Source organism: Hylobates moloch, unplaced genomic scaffold (assembly GCF_009828535.3).
Source record: "Hylobates moloch isolate HMO894 unplaced genomic scaffold, HMol_V3 SCAFFOLD_5, whole genome shotgun sequence".
NCBI classification, from domain to species: domain Eukaryota; kingdom Metazoa; phylum Chordata; class Mammalia; order Primates; family Hylobatidae; genus Hylobates; species Hylobates moloch.
In genome coordinates, this window is record NW_026652280.1 from 80,605,616 (window position 1) to 80,623,209 (window position 17,594).

Consider the following 17,594-nt stretch of genomic DNA (forward strand, 5'->3'; position numbering starts at 1 on the left):
CCCATTCTTCCTGTGTCTTTGTGTTGGCAAACTTCTAATCTTCCATGTCTTTGTGTTGACAAACCTAACCTTCCATGTCTTTTTGTTGACAAACCTCTAACCTTCCATGTCTTTGTGTTGACAAACCTCTCCACGGGTGGTGCATCTGACCCTATCCCAACATGCCTTAGGACGCTCATCTCCTTGACTGTCTGCCATCCCCTCCCAAAACTAAGTGGAGGCTCTGTCTTTTCCTCCTAGTTTGAGGTTCTCTTCTCCCAGTGTCCAAAATGATCAATATGCCTAGAGTAGATGCTGCTGAAGAGGCAAAGTAGTAATCCCGCCACCTGGAAGCAAAGGCTGTGGGTTGGAGGGGAAAGCGGGTGTGAGGGCTGATCATAAGCCCTAGGAGGCTCCTGAGGCATATTCCTATGTTTGCTCTCTGGAGAGATGGGCCAAACTGTTTATCTTTTAAAAACCAGATGATTAAAAAGTTACATTTTAGTATTACACTGATAGGAATTTAGGATAATCTCTTCTAAAGCCTATTTGGTTTCCAGAAGAGTTGGATACTTGAACAAGAGTGGACAGAGTAAGATACCTAGCTACAGCAATGGCAATCACAAACTGTTCTGTGGTTTTAATCTTCCTATTTCTGATTTAGAAGTATGATCATATTTAATCTTTCTGCTCCTGCTCAAAAATAATTCTATAACATCATTTAGGTTATAGAAAGTTTCTGCTTATAGCCCTTACATTCTTTATGACCAAAATCTGTGTCTTTCCTCATGACTGATAATTATCTCTCAGTTTGGTCACTTATGCTAATTGCTATTTTATTAAACTTGAAATTTCAGGTTGGGAAGCAAAGGGAAACCACTAGGCATCCCCTTTGTTTCTAGGGAGAAAAGACTACCTTGTCCCATCTGCTCACTTGCTTATGGAGCTAAAAGTAGACCCCCAGTCCTAGGAGTGTTCTGTTCCTGAGGAGTGGTTAAAGAGGTGAAAAGAAGAGGTGAATTAAAAGATGAGAAGGCTTTTAAATAGCCAGCAACTCTCTCTACCATCTGTTTTGGTAAGAGCTAGCACCTCTTGTTCTCTTTAGACCCTGGAGGGAATAAACCAAAATCAGTGGTTCCAGGATCCTTCAAAGCCAAAAGACCCCAGTACCACAGTCTTGACCTTTGCCCTGCCTGCTTCTGAAACTGGAGAATGGCTTCTCCCAGCAGCCTAAGGTGGACATAGGTCACACCTATCCCTGGGCAGTGAGCTGAGCTCCCACAGACTGAGTTGTGCTGGATCTCATAATTCTAAGCATTAATGTTTCCTTGCTGTTGTAATTCTTGCTCATCAGGTTTAACTGCTTTATCCCTCTGAGGTTTGCAAATGAGGATGGAGAAGGCACTGAGAAGTGGACCAGTGAGCTGAGCTCACCCTTTATGAGTGGATTTATTTATTTATTTATTTTTGAAATAGAGTCTTGCTCTGTCGCCCAGGCTGGAGTACAATGGCGTGATCTCAGCTCACTGCAACCTCCACCTCCCCAGTTCAAGCGATTCTCCTGCCTCAGCTTCCTGGGCAGCTGGGATTACAGGCGCGTGCCACCAGGCCCAGCTCATTTTTCTATTTTTAGTAGAGACGGGGTTTCACTATGTTGGTCAGGCTGGTCTCGAACTCCTGACCTCGTGATCCGCCTGCCTCGGCCTCCCAAAGTGCTGGGATTACAGGCGTGAGCCGCCACGCCCAGCATGAGTGGAATTTTAGTGTTAAATGTCTTCCTGACTCTGGGTTCAGTAGGTCCCTCCTCTTCTGTTACCCTTCTGGTTCTCTCTGTTCACCAACTACGTGCATGTGCCAAACTAGAAAAAGGAAATAATTTACACCCCTGCCCCAACAGCTCCTTCCCTCCTTCTAGGGACTTCTGTGTCCACCCCCCCACTTTGGGTCTTAGGACTGTGGCTAGAAGATAAAAGGGAGGAGTTTGAGTCAGAGTCTTTATGTCCCCAAACCCACCCCCCTCTGAGTATTAAACTATAGTGGCATTGTCCCTCAAGCTCCCCTCTGCTTTGGCTCCAGAGTCTTCCTCCTCTTCTTCCAGACTGGGCAGGGTGGCTGTTGTTATTGGTGAAGATAGGCATCTAGCCAGAGCTGCCCTGACTCCTTTAGTGAGCTGCAGGGACAAAATGGGGGCAGACAGTGAGGGAGACAAGCGGAGCTGAACCCACCAGAGATGGAGCAGTGAGGTTAAGGCCTTCTTCCATCTGGAGGCTTTCCTCCCCTCTAGTTTAGAGAAAGCTAGCTTGGGCCATGGTACTGAGGGGAACCCCAATGAGGGCAAACGCCTGACCTGGCCACAGGTCCAATAAAGAATCCTGCCTTTGCCACGGTGAACTCCATCCCACACGACTGGGAACACCTTCTGTTACTCCCCACCCTACATGTCGTCATTTCCATTGCCCTGCCCTCTTTCCTCCCTACCGGCCATCTTCCTGGTCTCAGATACTCACTGGATGATGTCGGCGAAGGCTGACAGCAGGGGCTTGGACTGGTACTCTATGCCATGCTTGGCACACAAGGACTGCACCAGGGGAGCCACTTTGTGATAATTGTGTCGAGGCATCGTGGGAAAAAGACTTCAGGGAGAACGGGGGAGTCAGTGGTTCCTGCTTCTCTGCTCCCACCTGTACCCAACACTTACACCCTCCCCAGAACCCTGCTTCCCCAGGCTCCCTACTCACTGGTGCTCAATCTGGAAGTTGAGGTGTCCACTGAACCAGTCATTGAAGGCAGACTTCTGGACATTGCATGTGGCCTGGAGCTGGAGGAAAAGGTCAGGGGAGAGCATGTTGAGTATCAGATGGAAAGGCCAGCCCAGCATTCTCCAGGTAAAGCTGGCTGAGGAAGGGACATGAGACTGTCTTGGTCACTCCCTTCACATGGTAGCAGAACAAGAGCCTCAGGCTAATGAGAAAATGCTGTTTGGGGGACTTTTTGTTTTTGCTATTTTCACCTACCACCCTTTTCAATAGTTGTGTTATGCTCCAGTCTTCTGAGTGACTGTCCCTTACCTGGGTGGAAACCCAGTCCATGTTCCGGTCATGATCAATGTGCATGGGGATATGGTTCATCTGTGTCACCCACACAAACCAGTTGCTTTCCAGGAACCTGTTGGATATGTTACACAGACAAAAACAGTACACACAGAGCCCAGAATTCTGATTTCCCCCTCAGATAACTGCTCCAGCCTGTCTACTTTCCCAAGCCAACTCCTGAAACACCCACTGTTACCCAAAGCCCCAGCACGGCCCCTAGACCAGAAGAGTCACTCCCCAACATTTCCTTCACCAGTCCCTATCCGCCCCAACCAAATACTACCTGACTATGAAGAAAAGGCTCAGGAAGGCTTTCAGCCCCAATAGTGGCACATAAGTGAGGAAGAAGCGAACGTAGAAGGTAATCATCCAGGCCAAGTCCTATAGTGAGAAAAGCAGCGAGCATAACAGTCACCAACAACTCTTCCTCTTCCTCTCAGCAGCTCTTTCTTTGCGTGGTGCAGCCATTCTCCTGGGTATCCAGACTCAGTCATCTTCAGCTTCTCAGGGGTCCAATCCTGCAATATCTAGTGCCACTGCTCCTTTCTTCCATTCCCATTGGCACCCCCCAGCCCTTCTTGCATGTCCCCTTCAAAAGTACCAAGGCCTACAAGGTCTCCTTGCCTCTAGCTCTTCCCAGCCAATCTAAATCCTTCAGCATGCTGCCAAATGAATCTGCCAGGACCATGGCTCAGTCCATGCCAGTGCCCTGATCAAATCTCTCATCACTGAACCAAGCACCATACTCTTCTCCTGACACTAGTCCTCCACAATATGTCTGGTGGTCAAACTTACCCCTCATTTCCAGCTTCTCTGCTCGGAGTTCATCCCCCCTGCTCCACCTCTGCCTGTCAGAAACCCTGCCCAGCCTCAAGGCCAGCTAGAAAAGTGACTTCACAAAGCCAGGTGCAGTCAGGCCCCTTTTGGAGTCCCCAGAACCTATTGCCTTTACCTCTTTTCTGATTAACAACCACATTCTGCTTCATCAGAAGTTTCCTTGAAAGTAGGTATTGTCTCTCATTCATCTTCCCCATTCCCAACTCAGCCCCCTGGCATTATGCCCAGTACAAGAACCTCTGAGACACTGACCGCATGAAATTACACATTGGGAATCAGGCTGCCTGCTAAGCTCAAATCATTCTGTCCCACTTAGAGATAAGGAGGATCTGTGTCTGGTTCTATTATTTTGTTCTAAATTAGGCCTGGAGTCAGTCTCAGTTTCCCCTGGGGAACCCCTATCCCCCACTCTGGGTGCTGGAGACAAGGATGTGGGCTTCTTGGGCCATGGATACTCACCACCCACTTCTTTCGCTGGATAACAAAATAGAAAACATACCACTGGAAGTAGAGAGGCAGCAAGGCTGGGGGCCCAACTGGGGAGGAAACCGAGACAAAGAGGAGGCATGAGCACAGGAAGGTCATGAAAGGGCTGGTTGATGCTGGAGAGATGGCCTCTAGCAGGGGGCTGCCTCTTCCAACCATCCCTTCTGTCTCCCCTCCAGCTGCTTGAGCGCTCTGCAATCCACTGGAATCAGCAGGCACTGAAGGTGGGCATAAATCCAAGTCTGGGGAAGGCAAAAACTCCCAAGAGGATGCCAGGGAAGGTGAGCACTCTTCAGTGACAGGCGCTTGGGAACTCAGGCCCCACGCTTGGGACTTGCTCTGCTCCCACACCTTTATTATTTTTCATTTTTCTTCTGTTTTCTACATACACACTCCATGGATCCCACACTTTTAAAAGGGTGCTAATACTCTCTTACTTACCTTGGCCACAGCCCTGTCCCTACAGTCATCTGCCCTTTGTTCCTGGCAGCTCCACCATGCAGGTGAAGGGGCAGGGGCAGGAAAGTGTGTGTGTTGGGAGGGACCCTGTGGATCCTTCACAGGCTGTGAAGCTCACTTCCTTAAACTAGGGAGATGGGCTTGTGCCACCCCAATCTGAAGCCCTGGAGGTCAGCTGTGGGACGGAACAGAGGGGCCTCTCTTGAAAGAAAACTGGGAGTTGAAGAAGTGTTGCATTCTACATGCTGCCTCATTTCCTTTTCTGTAGCCCTTCTCTGTGGCACCTGATGCAACCCATAACTCCTAGCATGACAATGCTCACCCATGGCTCCTCCATCTTGATGTGCCATGGATTCTAAAACTATTTCTTCCAGAGGTCTCTGCTCTACCCTTCTGCCCCATCACCTTTCTCTATTAGTGATAGTTGGTGATAGGCAGTTAGGGTGAATTCCTTCAAACTAAAATAAGATCAGTGGACTCCTTCCCTTCCTTCTTTAAAAAATTTGAAAATTTAAAGGCATTTAAAGCTCATTTTAGGCATTATGGAGCAGAGTTGTTGTTGTTTTAGAAATAAGATCTCACTCCTGCCCAGGCTGGAGTGCAGTGGCACAATCAGAGCTTACTGCAGCCTCAAACTCCTGGGCTCAAAGGATGCTCCCACTTGTTTCCCTAGTAGCTGGGACAGACTTTTTTTTTTTTTGAGACGGAGTCTAGCTCTGTCACCCAGGCTGGAGTGCAGTGGCGCGATCTTGGCTCACTGCAAGCTCCGCCTCCCGGGTTCACGCCATTCTCCTGCCTCAGCCTCTCCGAGTAGCTGGGACTACAGGCGCCCACCACCACGCCCGGCTAATTTTTTGTATTTTTAGTAGAGACGGGGTTTCACCGTGGTCTTGATCTCCTGACCTCGTGATCCGCCCGCCTCGGCCTCCCAAAGTGCTGGGATTACAAGCGTGAGCCACCGCGCCCGGCCTGGGACAGACTTTTAAAGCTGGGAATATGTGGCAGTCATCAGAAAGATCTTCTCAGTTCTAACAGCTCTTCCATTCTCTCCTCAGGACCCATCCTTCCAGAACTATCTATACCTTTGTTCCTCTGGGGGTTGGACTGGGCTCTACCAGGTTACCTTGGCCCATCTTGACAAAGTTTAAGATAAGGTTGAGGATGAAGCAAGAGGCCCCTCTATACCCCAAACACCCAGCTTCCTAGTGGAAACTGGGGTTGGATGGGAAGAACTAGTTTGCCTTCAACCAATCATCAGCCTAACTTCACTTCGCTCAGCTGAGCTGGCAAACTGCTCTCATGCAGGGAGTAACTGGGAGTGGAGGTGGGGTACTTCCTCTAGCCCCTTTCCTTAAAGTACCATAATCCCTTGGAGAGCCACATCCTCCTCATTCCCTCAGCATTCCCTCCTGAGGCAGCTCCCCTGTGTTGGATGGGGACACTCACTTAGGAAGAAGTATTTGTGCTGGTGGTTGTATGGCATATATTTTTTCTTCTGTTTCCCAAGCTGTGAAGAAAAGCAAACACATGAGCATTCGGAGACCAGTGATTCCTCCCTCTGTGACCTTGACCTTTCCCTGCTTGGAGGTTTAGGCCTCCTCCAGGGCTGACAGCTTGTTGGTGCTATTGGAAAGCTCCAAGAGGCCCAGCCTTACCTCCAGCACATGGAACATGAAGCCCTAGGCTGTAATCTGCAGAGCGTGTCACACCATAGTCTGCGGCTGGATGGCCCATGCTCACATGAGGGATGTGCACAGCACAGAGTCTACAGGACCACAGGCCCTCTTGTGTTCATTCTCTTTGTCATGAGGTTTCCAGGCCCCACTGCCCTCTCCCCTTTCTCCCAAATAAATACTTTTTTATTTGTTTATTTTTTAGATGGAGTCTCGCTCTTGTTGCCCAGGCTGGAGTGCAATGGCATGATCTCAGCTCACCACAACTTCCGCCTCCCTGGGTTCAAGCGATTCTCCTGCCTCAGCCTCCCGAGTAGCTAGGATTACAGGCATGTGCCGCCACGCCCAGCTAATTTTGTATTTTTAGTAGAGATGGGGTTTCTCCATGTTGTTCAGGCTGGTCTCGAACTCCCAACCTCAGGTGATCCGCCCACCTCAGCCTCCCAAAGTGCTGGGATTACAGGTGTGAGGCACTGTGCCTGGCCGCCATCATACTTTTTCACATCAGAATCTCCATGGACAACCATATCTGCCCCTATACAGGTTAAGTATTCCCTCTATATCCAGCCCCTACTTCTCCCCATCAAAATCTTTTGGTCTCTTGACTTAAACATGAGCTTTATCAAATCCCCTGAAGGCTAATTCGAGTTTGGCAAATATTTCTGGAAAAGACACCAACAACAATTTGGCAATCTGAAGGTTCCAGCAGTTTTCCCCAGTAGGTGGTGGTTATTTTTTATAAGCCGAGCTGCTGAAGAGACAGGCTGGGGCCACCATGTCAGCCAGCCAGCCTAGAACCCCTGGTGTGGGCTCACAAACAAGACAGCAAAGTTCTGCTGTCTCACTCCATGACTATGTCTGCATCGCACTCCAATTAGTTCAGGTAACCAGACAACCACAAGGGCACAAGACGAGCACTCAACCCCTGAGCAGAGCTCTAGCTCACCCTTCCATGTGTCCACAGTTCATTTATTGAGAGCTTATTCTGTACAAGGCACTTCAGCTAGATGAAACATCCTTTCTACATTAACAGATTCAAGTACTTGAGCACCTACTGTGTGCCAGGCTATGTTCTAGATGCTCAGGATACAGAGGCGAACAGTACAGACTTCCCACCCTCATGGAGTTTATAACCTTAGGGGATGAAGCTGGTGATAAATTTGTAAACAGAGACCAGGTGCAGTGGCTCACGCCTGTAATCCCAGCACTTTGGGAGGCTGAGGTGGGCGGACTGCATGAGCCCAGGAGTTCGAGACCAGCCTGGGCAACATGGCGAAACCACGTCTCTACTAAAAACACAAAAATTAGCCAGGCTTGGTGGCACGCACCTGTAGTCCCAGCTACTGAGGAGGCTGAGGCAGGAGAATCTCTTGAACTTGGGAGGCGGAGGTTGTAGTGAGCTGAGACCGCACCATTGCACTCCAGCCTGGGCGACAGAGCGAGACTCTGTCTCAAAAAAATTAAAAAAAAAAAAAAATAAATAAATAAATAAAAAAATAAAGATTTGGGACCCAAAATAGCCTTTCTTCTCCCCTGCCAGCTATGAGGCTGAGGATGGGCTGCCTGTTAGTGAATGCCTGGGCAAGAGGCTGCTTGGTTCCATCCCTCTGGGGATGTTGATGCCTGTGCTGACCCCATGACATCCACATCAGTGCCTCTCAAAATTCCTGGAGGACAAGGAGGGGCAGGGGACACTGCCCTAAATAGAACCCTTCTGACCACCAAGGGTCTAAACATAATGGGACAAGTTATAGGGATCATAAAGGCATTTGCCATTCAAGGAGGAAGCAATGGATGGGGCTCCTTTCCATAACAGTTCCACGATAGGAGGCCACCTTGGTGGGGTGGGGCTCTGCCTCACCCATCCCACCAAGCAAGGGTGCCCCTTTTTCAATTTTTCCCTCAGTAAATGTTGCTCGAGATGGGGTGATTCTCACCACCACATCCAGGTCCTCAGCAAGCGTTGTTTACACTGCCTCCAAAACATCCCAAATCCATTGGCTTCACCTGCTCCTCCGTGGTCTGGTCTGGACTCGCTCCAGCCTCCTCACTGAGGTTATATCTGTGATTATACCTACCCTCTATAATTCATCCTCTCCACCTCCAGCCAGAGCAAGCCTTTTAAAGTGCAAAGCAGATTGCTGTACCCACCAGAAACCCTCCTGTGACTCCCCATTGCTATTGGAATAAAACCCAAACTTCTTACCACACCCTTACCATGGCTTTCTAAGGCCCTACATGATCTGGCCCCTCCCTAGTTTTCTGGTCTTCTCATTCTCATTGCTTACTGTCCCTGAACATCCAGGAGCCTTTGTACTTGACTGTTCTCTCTGTTCCAAATGTTCCTTCCCTGAATTTTCGCAGTGCTGGCCCTTTTCATCATTCAGGTCTCAGTTCAGATGTCGGCACCTGAAGGAGGCCATATCTGATCATGACTACCTCTCAGTTTCTGTCATATTTTACTGTTTTTAATCTGTAAGTTATGTTGAGCTCTGTTTACAATTTTTTTTTGTTTTAATCTTTTTAAAAAATTATTATTCTTACATACAGGTTGCACTGTTACCCAGGCTGGAGTGCAGTGGCGTGATCATACTCACTGCAGCCTTCACCTCCTGGGCTCAAGTGATGCTCCCGCCTCAGCCTCCCAAGTAGATGGGACCACAGGCACGTGCCAACTGCGTCCCTTCATTCTCTATTTTTGATGTCTGCTGATAGGAATTTCCTGAAAACCCAAGTACCAAGAAGCAATAAAGGTAGTGGTGTGAGACTGTTCCCTTCCACTTAACCTGCCCATGTCTTTTTTTTAAACCCTCTGTAGTGACAGTAGAAATGCACAAGCCCCATGCCACTGCCCAGCAAATAACCACACTGCCCTTGAAGCAGCCATGGGAGTCAGACGGGGGACAGGGCTGCTTCATCATCTGCACAGTACTGACCATAATGGTATCGGACATGTAACAAACCCAAGTCCATGCTCATGATGGGAAAATAAGAACATTATGGACAGGTGGTGCATGAACCTCAAGCTATGAGCTCCTCATGCCAGGCCAGCCAGTACTGCCAAAGCCCTTTCAAAGTTCTCATGGCCAGGAACGAGAGGAGAGCCAGGCTACCTTGAACTCATGCCTAGAACTGAAATGTGTTTTAACGACAATTTAATTCCTGGCAAGCTGAAATGTCACAAAGTAGAGGAGATGGACCTGGAAGAACTCTGCAGCCTAGAGCCTTGGGACAAAGGGCTTTAAATTAACTTTCCAAATAATTCTGCTGGCATCTCAGAATCTTCCATTGCCTAATGCTCACTAAAAGCTCACCAGATCTCCACCCCCAGGCATTATTCCTTCAGCAGCTACATTATTTCTGCTTACAACTTCAATTGACAACTCAAACCCAACGCTGACCACCCAGGAAGTCAGGCTGGGGATCAGCAGGGTGGGAAGAAGTACTCAGTGAATGAATGTTCCAGATATTGGACATCAAAGAAGAGTAAGACAGTCCAGCCCTGGACAGAGAAGACTGTGACAAGAAGGATACCTAAGTATGGGAGAGAAATACAAAGTGCAAGGGGAATGCTCGCCTGGTGCAAGAGTGTCAAAAAAGCACCTCCAGGAGGTGCCATCAGCACCTTCAAGGATAGGCCATCTCATCATTTGGATCCTTCTGGTCATCCTCTGGATCCTTTGTAAAACGAGGTGCCTTTTATGCAGTAACGGTTTGCTGACTGAACTCTCTTTTTTTTTTTTGAGACGGAGTCTCGCTCTTTCACCCAGGCTGGAGTGCAGTGGCGCGATCTTGGCTCACTGCAGGCTCTGCCCCCCGGGGTTCACACCATTCTCCTGCCTCAGCCTCCCGCGTAGCTGGGACTACAGGAGCCTGCCACCACGCCCGGCTAATTTTTTGTATTTTTAGTAGAGACGGGGTTTCACCGTGTTAGCCAGGATGGTCTCGATCTCCTGACCTCGTGATCCGTCCGCCTCGGCCTCCCAAAGTGCTGGGATTACAGGTGTGAGCCACCACGCCCGGCCTGCTGACTGAACTCTCTAGGGAGGATGGTGATTCCCTCCTGGGCAGCCCCCATTTACTGCCTGTTGCCTTCCAGAACTTCCAAAATGGCAAAAGCCCCAGCCAGCCCAGCCCCAGTGTCTTGCCCACACTGACAACATCGTGGGCATCTTCCCCAACCCCCCTATGTTGGCTGCCTCCTATTCCCCAAGACCTTTCCACCGATACCTCCACACACCTCCACAGAGAGGATCTTCCCCAAGGCAAAGAAGAAGGGATGCATGTTGATGTCTGGGTCTTTGCGGAAGCAATTGGGCTTGGCATGGTGCTGGAAGTGCATGTGGTTCCACCAACTGGCGGGAGCCCCCTACAGAAAAGCAGGGACACGAGTATGAAAAGCTTCCCCCGAGGCAGCCCTTCATTGCCTGAAGTTTTAAAGAGCCCCTCCCCATCCCACTGACCTTCAGGTGGCCAATCACAAAATGATGTAGCAGATGGTTCCACTTTGAGGTGCTGAAGACCGACAGGTGCCCAAAGTCATGCTGCAGCCAGCCAGCCTGGGCCTAGGTGAGAAGAGTTAACACTGAGAGCAGCCCACCAGCCCCAGTGTCCCCTTCACTGACCTCGATGCCTCCTTCAGCCTCTCCCACTTCCTTCATCTGCCAAGGCCTGTGATGCACCTCAGGAGTCAGGAAACATGGGTCCTGTCCTAGTTCTGCCTCTGCCACTGACTCACATGTGAGTTGGGGCAAATCACCATCCCTTCTGTGTTCTTCTGTTTCGCCAGCTCTGAAGCTCATGACTTTTTTTTTTTTTTTTTTTTTTTGAGACAGTTTTGTTCTTGTTGCCCAGGCTGGAGTGCAATGGTGCGGTTTCAGGTCACTGCAACCTCCACCTCCTGGGTTCAAGTAATTCTCCTACCTCAGCCTCCCAAGTAGCTGGGATTACAGGTGCCTGCCACCATGTCTGGCTGATTTTTTTGTATTTTTAATAAGAGTTGGCGTTTCACCATGTTGGCCAGGCTGGTCTCGAACTCCTGACCTCAGGTGATCTGCCCACCTCGGCCTCCCAAACTGCTGGGATAACAGGCGTGAGCCACCACACCTGGCCTGTTTTGAGAGACAGAGTGTCGCTCTGTTGCCCAGGCTGGAGTGCAATGGTGTCATCTCAGCTCACTGCAACCTCCGCTTCGCAGGTTCAAGCAATTCTCCTGCCTCAGCCTCCCATGTAGCTGGGATTGCAGGCACCCGCCACCACTCCCAGCTAATTGCTGTATTTTAATAGAGATGGGGTTTCACCATGTTGGCCAGGTGGTCTTGAACTCCTCACCTCAAATGATCTGCCCGTCTTGGCCTCCTAAGGTACTGGTATTACAGGCGTGAGCCACTGTGCCTGGCCTTTTTGTATTTTTAGTAGAGGTGGGGTTTCACCACGTTGGCCAGGCTGGTCTTGAACTGGTCGCAAGTGATCCAGCCACCTTAGCCTCCCAAAGTGCTAGGATTACAGGCATGAGCTACCACGCCCGGCCTGAAGCTCATGGCTTATGATGGACTGACATCCAGAATACAGAAAGGACTCAAACATGAGCAGAAGGCTTGCCAAATGGGTCTTGACAGTCAAGAATTAGTGCTCAATCATTTTTAACATATTGGGCAATGTCAGTGGTGGGGAGGGAGCCAAGCTTTGCTAAGAAACCAGAAACTTGGTTCCTGGCACAGGTGGGCTGTGGCAGAGAACAAACCGCGTAGGAAGAAGGGAACCCTTGGAGAAGCAGCTAAAAAGGCAGTGAGAGAAATGAAGATGCCCATGTGGCTAAAGAGCAGACAGGTGAAGACAGTGGAATGCTGTTCCTGCACTCACTCTCCTGCATACCTTCAGATCTGCCCTACTTGGAGGGCAGGAATTCTTGGCCTTCCTCAAACACCCAAGGAGCTTTTCCCCAGGGATGCTGAGCATTGCTGTGCACTTGACAAGCCAAAGGCTCTCACCTGAGCTGCACTGAGCAGCACCGCACAGAGGAGGAAGGGCAAAAAGGACGTCCCGAAGACCCAAAGGGTGAGCCAGGCTGCACCATCCAGCAGCAAGATGTGCAGCAGGTACAGCAGAAAGAAGACATGGTTGGCCTTCATGAGCCCCATCCGCTCCACTGTGGCCCGCAGCTCCCGGAACTCATCAGTCAGCTCTTTCTGCAGAAGAGGAGGAGGAGCTGTTATTCTTCTCATCTGCACCCCAACACTACTGGAGACAAGGGCCCTCTCAGGCTCAAGGACCTCCCACTGAGGTAGCTGTGGGAAGTCCACAATCCTAGGCAAAGATACTATGACAATGAGGATGACAGGAGGAGGTGCTATGGGATAGTGTCTAAGAGTTCAGGGGACTTAAGTTCTTGCTCTGCCATTTACTAACTGTGTGATCCTTGGCTGTGTTGCTTAACCTCCCTGAGCCTGTTATCTCATCTGTAAATGTGTGAGAGTTATGAGTTTATGCTTGGCGCATAGTAAGTGCTCATATTGATGATGATAACAATGATGGCAGCCATGGTAGTGGCAGTCTTGGGGGAGCCATAGGTTGCAAAGCCATGCTCCCTTGGGCCTGTGACCTCATGACTATGCAAGAGAAGCAGGGACCTCAAGACTCCCCAAAGCTACTACTGACTATGATTACTATGACTGTGATCCCATCTAGACTCTCCTTCTACCCCCTCTGTCCCCCTCAACAACCAATAGTTGCCACATAGCAAACACACGGTCTTACATTCTTGGTGGGCTCAAAGCTGGGCTGCTCCGGAGACAGTTCTCCAATCAGGAGAGAGTTCATATACTTCTTCACAAGGCCCTTGTTGATGTGGAAGGCCACAAAGGGATCCTGCAAGTGCCGGGAGAAGATGAAAGGTGAGGGAGCCAGCCCCCTGGACTCCGGCAGTGTTCGCACCCAAGGCCATCCTCCTGCCCGCCAGGATAAAACCCAAGTTGAAGTGAGAGGTGAAGCCAAATGGACTTCCTGGGTCGAATGCGGACTTGGAGAACTTTTCTGTAGCTAGAGGTTTGTAAAATGCACCAATCTGCGCTCTTTAGCTAGCTAGAGGTAAAATGGACCAATCAGCACCCTGTAAAGTGGACCAATTAGTGCTCTGTAAAATGGACCAATCAGCAGGACATGAGCAGGGGCAAATAAGGGAATAAAAGCTGCTCTCCTCCCACCCCCAACGTCCAGCAGCGGCAACCTGCTCAGGTCCTCTTCCACGCTGTGGAAGCTTTGTTCTTTGCTCTTCACAATAAATCTTGCTACTGCTCACTCTTTGGGTCCAGGCCACCTGTAAGAGCTGTAACACTCACCGCGAAGGTCCATGGCTTCATTCTTGAAGTCAGCAAGACCACGAACCCACCTGAAGGAACCAACTCCGGACACAGAAGCACAGGCCATATCCCTAGGTCCAGCTGCCCTTTGAGGGTGCTCCCAGGTGTCCACAGTTTAAGATCACCGAGCATCTGCTCTAGTTAGAAGGATGCATCAAGGAATGGGAAGCTTTGGCTGAGGGGGACCACCAAGAAACACCTGCCTGGGCTGGCCTTTCCCCTGGGTGTGTCCACAGACAGCTTTTGCCCAAGAATTTCAGTATAGGTGAGAAACAGGAGGGATGGGTGGGGCTGTGTCGGGCGTTGGTTCCTTCCGGTGGGTGTGGTCTCACTTCAAGAATGAAGCCGTGGACCTTCGCGGTGAGTGTTAATAGCTCTTAAAGGTGGCCCAGACCCAAAGAGTGAGCAGCAGCAAGATTTAGTGTGAAGAGCAAAAGAACAAAGCTTCCAGACCCTGGAAGGGAACTGGAGCGGGTTGCCGCAGCTGGCTGGGGTGGCCAGCTTTTATTCTCTTAGTTGTCCCAGCCCATGTTCTGCGAATTGGTCCATTTTACAGAGCACTGATTGGCTCATTTTACAAACTTCTAGCTAGCTACAGAGCGCCGATTGGTGCGTTTTTACAGAGCACTGATTGATGCATTTTACAAACTTCTAGATACAGTAAAGTTCTCTAGGTCCCCACTCGACCCAGCAAGTCCAGCTGGCTTCACCTCTCAGGGCTATGAGACTTCCGTCCCTTCTTGCGGGTCTTTTAAAAAGTCCCTTTCCTCTCTCAGCTAGGGTTCTCCAAAAACCACGAAGAGGAAGACTTCCCTACGTCCGAACTGGGGCACTTCTGCGTTTCCCTTTCCCTCCACCGTTGTTCTGGGTAGGGCTCCACATTTCCCTAAGCACTCTGGCCACCCCCTGCCCCAAGGCAGCTAATTTGGGTTGTGCAAGGTAAGGTCCATGGTGATAAGATTCACGTCCGCAGCTCCGGGCCCTGTAAGTGATGCGGCGGGCCCTGTAAGTGATGCGGCGGGCCCTGTAAGTGATGCGGCGTGTGGGGCGAGGGCCGGGGCGGAGCCGGCGGCTGGTGGCACCACACATCCGGACCAATCGCCGTCCCCGCCGCGGCATCCCCGGCCCCAAATCACACTGCGGGAAGCCCCAGCGTTGGTGCCTGTTTCGTCTGCGCATGCGCAGGCCCACGCCTGCGGCCTTGGCCGCAGTCAGGGCTCCTGAGTGGTCACTCTAGTTGGCCCGCGCAAGCTCTGGCCTCGCCCCCTAGGCTGGTCGCGTCAGAGGGTGGGGCGGGTCTTCGCCCCGCAGCGTCTAAGCTCTGCTGCGACGTTATGGGAACCCTAGTGACCCGCGGCACACTCTGGGACGCCAGGGTAGTGGATAGGGACAGTGGAGGGCGTCACGCTGCAGGGCACGGTATCAGAGAGGGATGCAAGGGGAGGGGACGCCATTCTGGCCGCCAAGGGGGAAATGCGGTGAAGCGAACGCCCCGACTTTCGAGTCCCTAGGGCTGAGTCCCCAGCACTCCAACCCAGCAGAGAGGTGCCAGGGCCTTAGCTCTGAGGGCTGTGGTCTAGAAAGAGAAGGAGCAGGCCCGGGGCTGGGGGGCGCGCCGACCCCGCAGTGAGACCAAGGGAAGAAGGGACAGGACCCCGCGAAGGGCCTACCGCCCCGGAGCGTAAACAGCGGTCCGCTCCGCGGAATAGCTGAAGACCTCGCTGGCCTGCGGCTCAGTGGCCTCCCCGGCGATTCGAGAACAGCTCTGGGGGTCCTCGCTAAGTGTATGCCATTCCCAATCCCTTATGTACGCCAGCGGCCGCTTGCCCTCCCCGGCCAGTGCTGTCCCTTCCGCGTCCTCCAGTCTTCACACGACGCAGGGGTCCCCAAGGCAGCGGTCTCCCCAAGCTTCCCGTTTCAGCCCCATCCTCGAGAATGGGCTCCTTTCTTGCTCCCTCTCCGCTCCTGCTGGCGAGTGGGGACCGGCACCTAGGTCCAGACGCGGCTGCGCTGCCTCTCCTAGCCATCGAGACAGGATGTGACTCCCTCCCCTGGCCACTGACCCCCTCCCTCCCCAGGCGGCCTGCATCCTTGCTCTCCTCCCTCCTGGCCCACCCAGCTCGGGGTCCTGTCCGCGCCCGGAGACCTGAGGCTCGGGGTTGCAGACGGAATGCATGGCAGGGCGGCGGGGCCCTTTGTGTGTGCGTGTTGCTGGCCTCCATCCCCACTCCCCAGACTCCGCTTCTCAAGGCCTCTCTCCCGCCTTTTCATCCCGCATCCGCAGGACACCCAATCACCGGGCAACAGGTATGATCAACGCCTCCGGGCTTTCCTCCGAATTAGTCGGTGTTTGGCTCCGGGTGCCCTGCACTCAGCCTCCGGTCCCGCCCTCTCCTGTGCCCCCGCCTGGCTGCGCTCACCGTGGCATCCTGCCCGGCGTAGTGGCTGATGACCCGGGAGCCCCCTGGATGCCGGCGGGTGAACTCGCTGATGTTGTACACCTTACGGTCGATCACTAGCCACCGCTCTTCGCACCCTGAGCGCTGCGCCACCTCGTCCCAGGTGAAGTAGCGCGGGGTAGGTCCCTGAGCCGGGGTCTCGGCGGCCACCGGGTCGGGGGCCATGGCTGGCTCGGGGTCCGCGGGCTGCAGGAGTGGGTTTGCTGGCGCGCGCCCAGAGCCAGCCGCCTGCGGGCCGGGTTTTCAGCACCGCGGCGCGGACCTCCGGCCCTCGCAGCGCAGACCTCCGGCCCTCGCAGCGCGCGTTCCCATTGGCCGAGCCTCGTGGCGCGGGGAGCGAGACCCCGCCCCCCGGCGTGTCTTGGGCAACTCACAGCTGGGCGGCCAACACGCGCCCCCTCGCGGGCTCCGTGAAGGCGTCGCCGCCGGATTCCACTTCCTGACGTCAGGCGGGCGTCGCGGCGTTGGCTCCCAGGGGGCGCCGCGATGGGAATAGCGGTTCCCGTGCAGGCCCTGGGTGCGGGGCCCGGCCGGGCCGGGCCGGATCTGGTGGGGCCGCGCTCCAGGAGTGGATGGACGGAGGGGCCAGGGCTGCGGGGTGGTCGCAGGAAGGGTAGTCGGGGCCGGGGCCGAGGCTTTTCTGTGCACGAGGCTGCCCGGGCGGTCGCGGACATCTTTAGTCTGTGGATGCCTCGGCCGGGGTCTCCAGACACTGACCCTCCAGGGATGGAAACTACTGCCTGCTCGCCACGTCGTGCCGCCAATTGTGCTGCCCGAAGTAGCAGCCTGAGAGCCTTTGAAAGCGCAGTTATCTTGTGAATAGCATATTTACGGTTTCTTGGGCTTGGTGGTGGTTGGGGGAGGGCTGTTAATGCTTTAATTTGTTCAATGAAACATTTAAAATGCCCCACAATTTTTATAACCCTGTTTGCCTGTTTTTGTTTTTATTTTTATTATATTTTGAAAAATTCACTGGGATCCTTGAGTGATGATCCTAGCATCTCCTGAACCTTAGGTGTTTCACCTGAAAAGCCTGGGTCTTCAAGCTGAGGCATTTCTGTTCTAGCCTGGAGGCGCCTGGGAGCCCTGGGAGACTTTTTAAGCAGAGAGATTTGGCATTTAGATCTCTGGGTTTTACAGGAGTGGGAACGCACCCAAAAGTGGGGTTGCCAGTTACAAAGCTGTTGCAGGCCTGAAGAGACCCAGAGTTTAGGTCAAAAATTTTATTTATTCAACAAACACTTTATAAAG

The 17,594-nt window shown here is 52.2% G+C and overlaps 1 protein-coding gene across 1 annotated transcript; it reads right to left on the reverse strand.

The window, feature by feature from the left end:
- Nucleotides 1-625: 625 nt before the first annotated feature.
- On the reverse strand, nucleotides 626-16,655 carry FADS1 (fatty acid desaturase 1). The gene is given in 14 exon segments (XM_032153057.2): nucleotides 626-2,149; nucleotides 2,487-2,612; nucleotides 2,718-2,797; nucleotides 3,048-3,144; nucleotides 3,355-3,452; nucleotides 4,368-4,444; nucleotides 6,300-6,360; nucleotides 10,767-10,895; nucleotides 10,990-11,091; nucleotides 12,517-12,714; nucleotides 13,283-13,393; nucleotides 16,305-16,516; nucleotides 16,519-16,594; nucleotides 16,596-16,655. Coding segments are annotated over 14 exon segments (1,479 nt in total). The 3' UTR covers nucleotides 626-2,097.
- Between the last annotated feature and the right edge of the window lie 939 nt (nucleotides 16,656-17,594).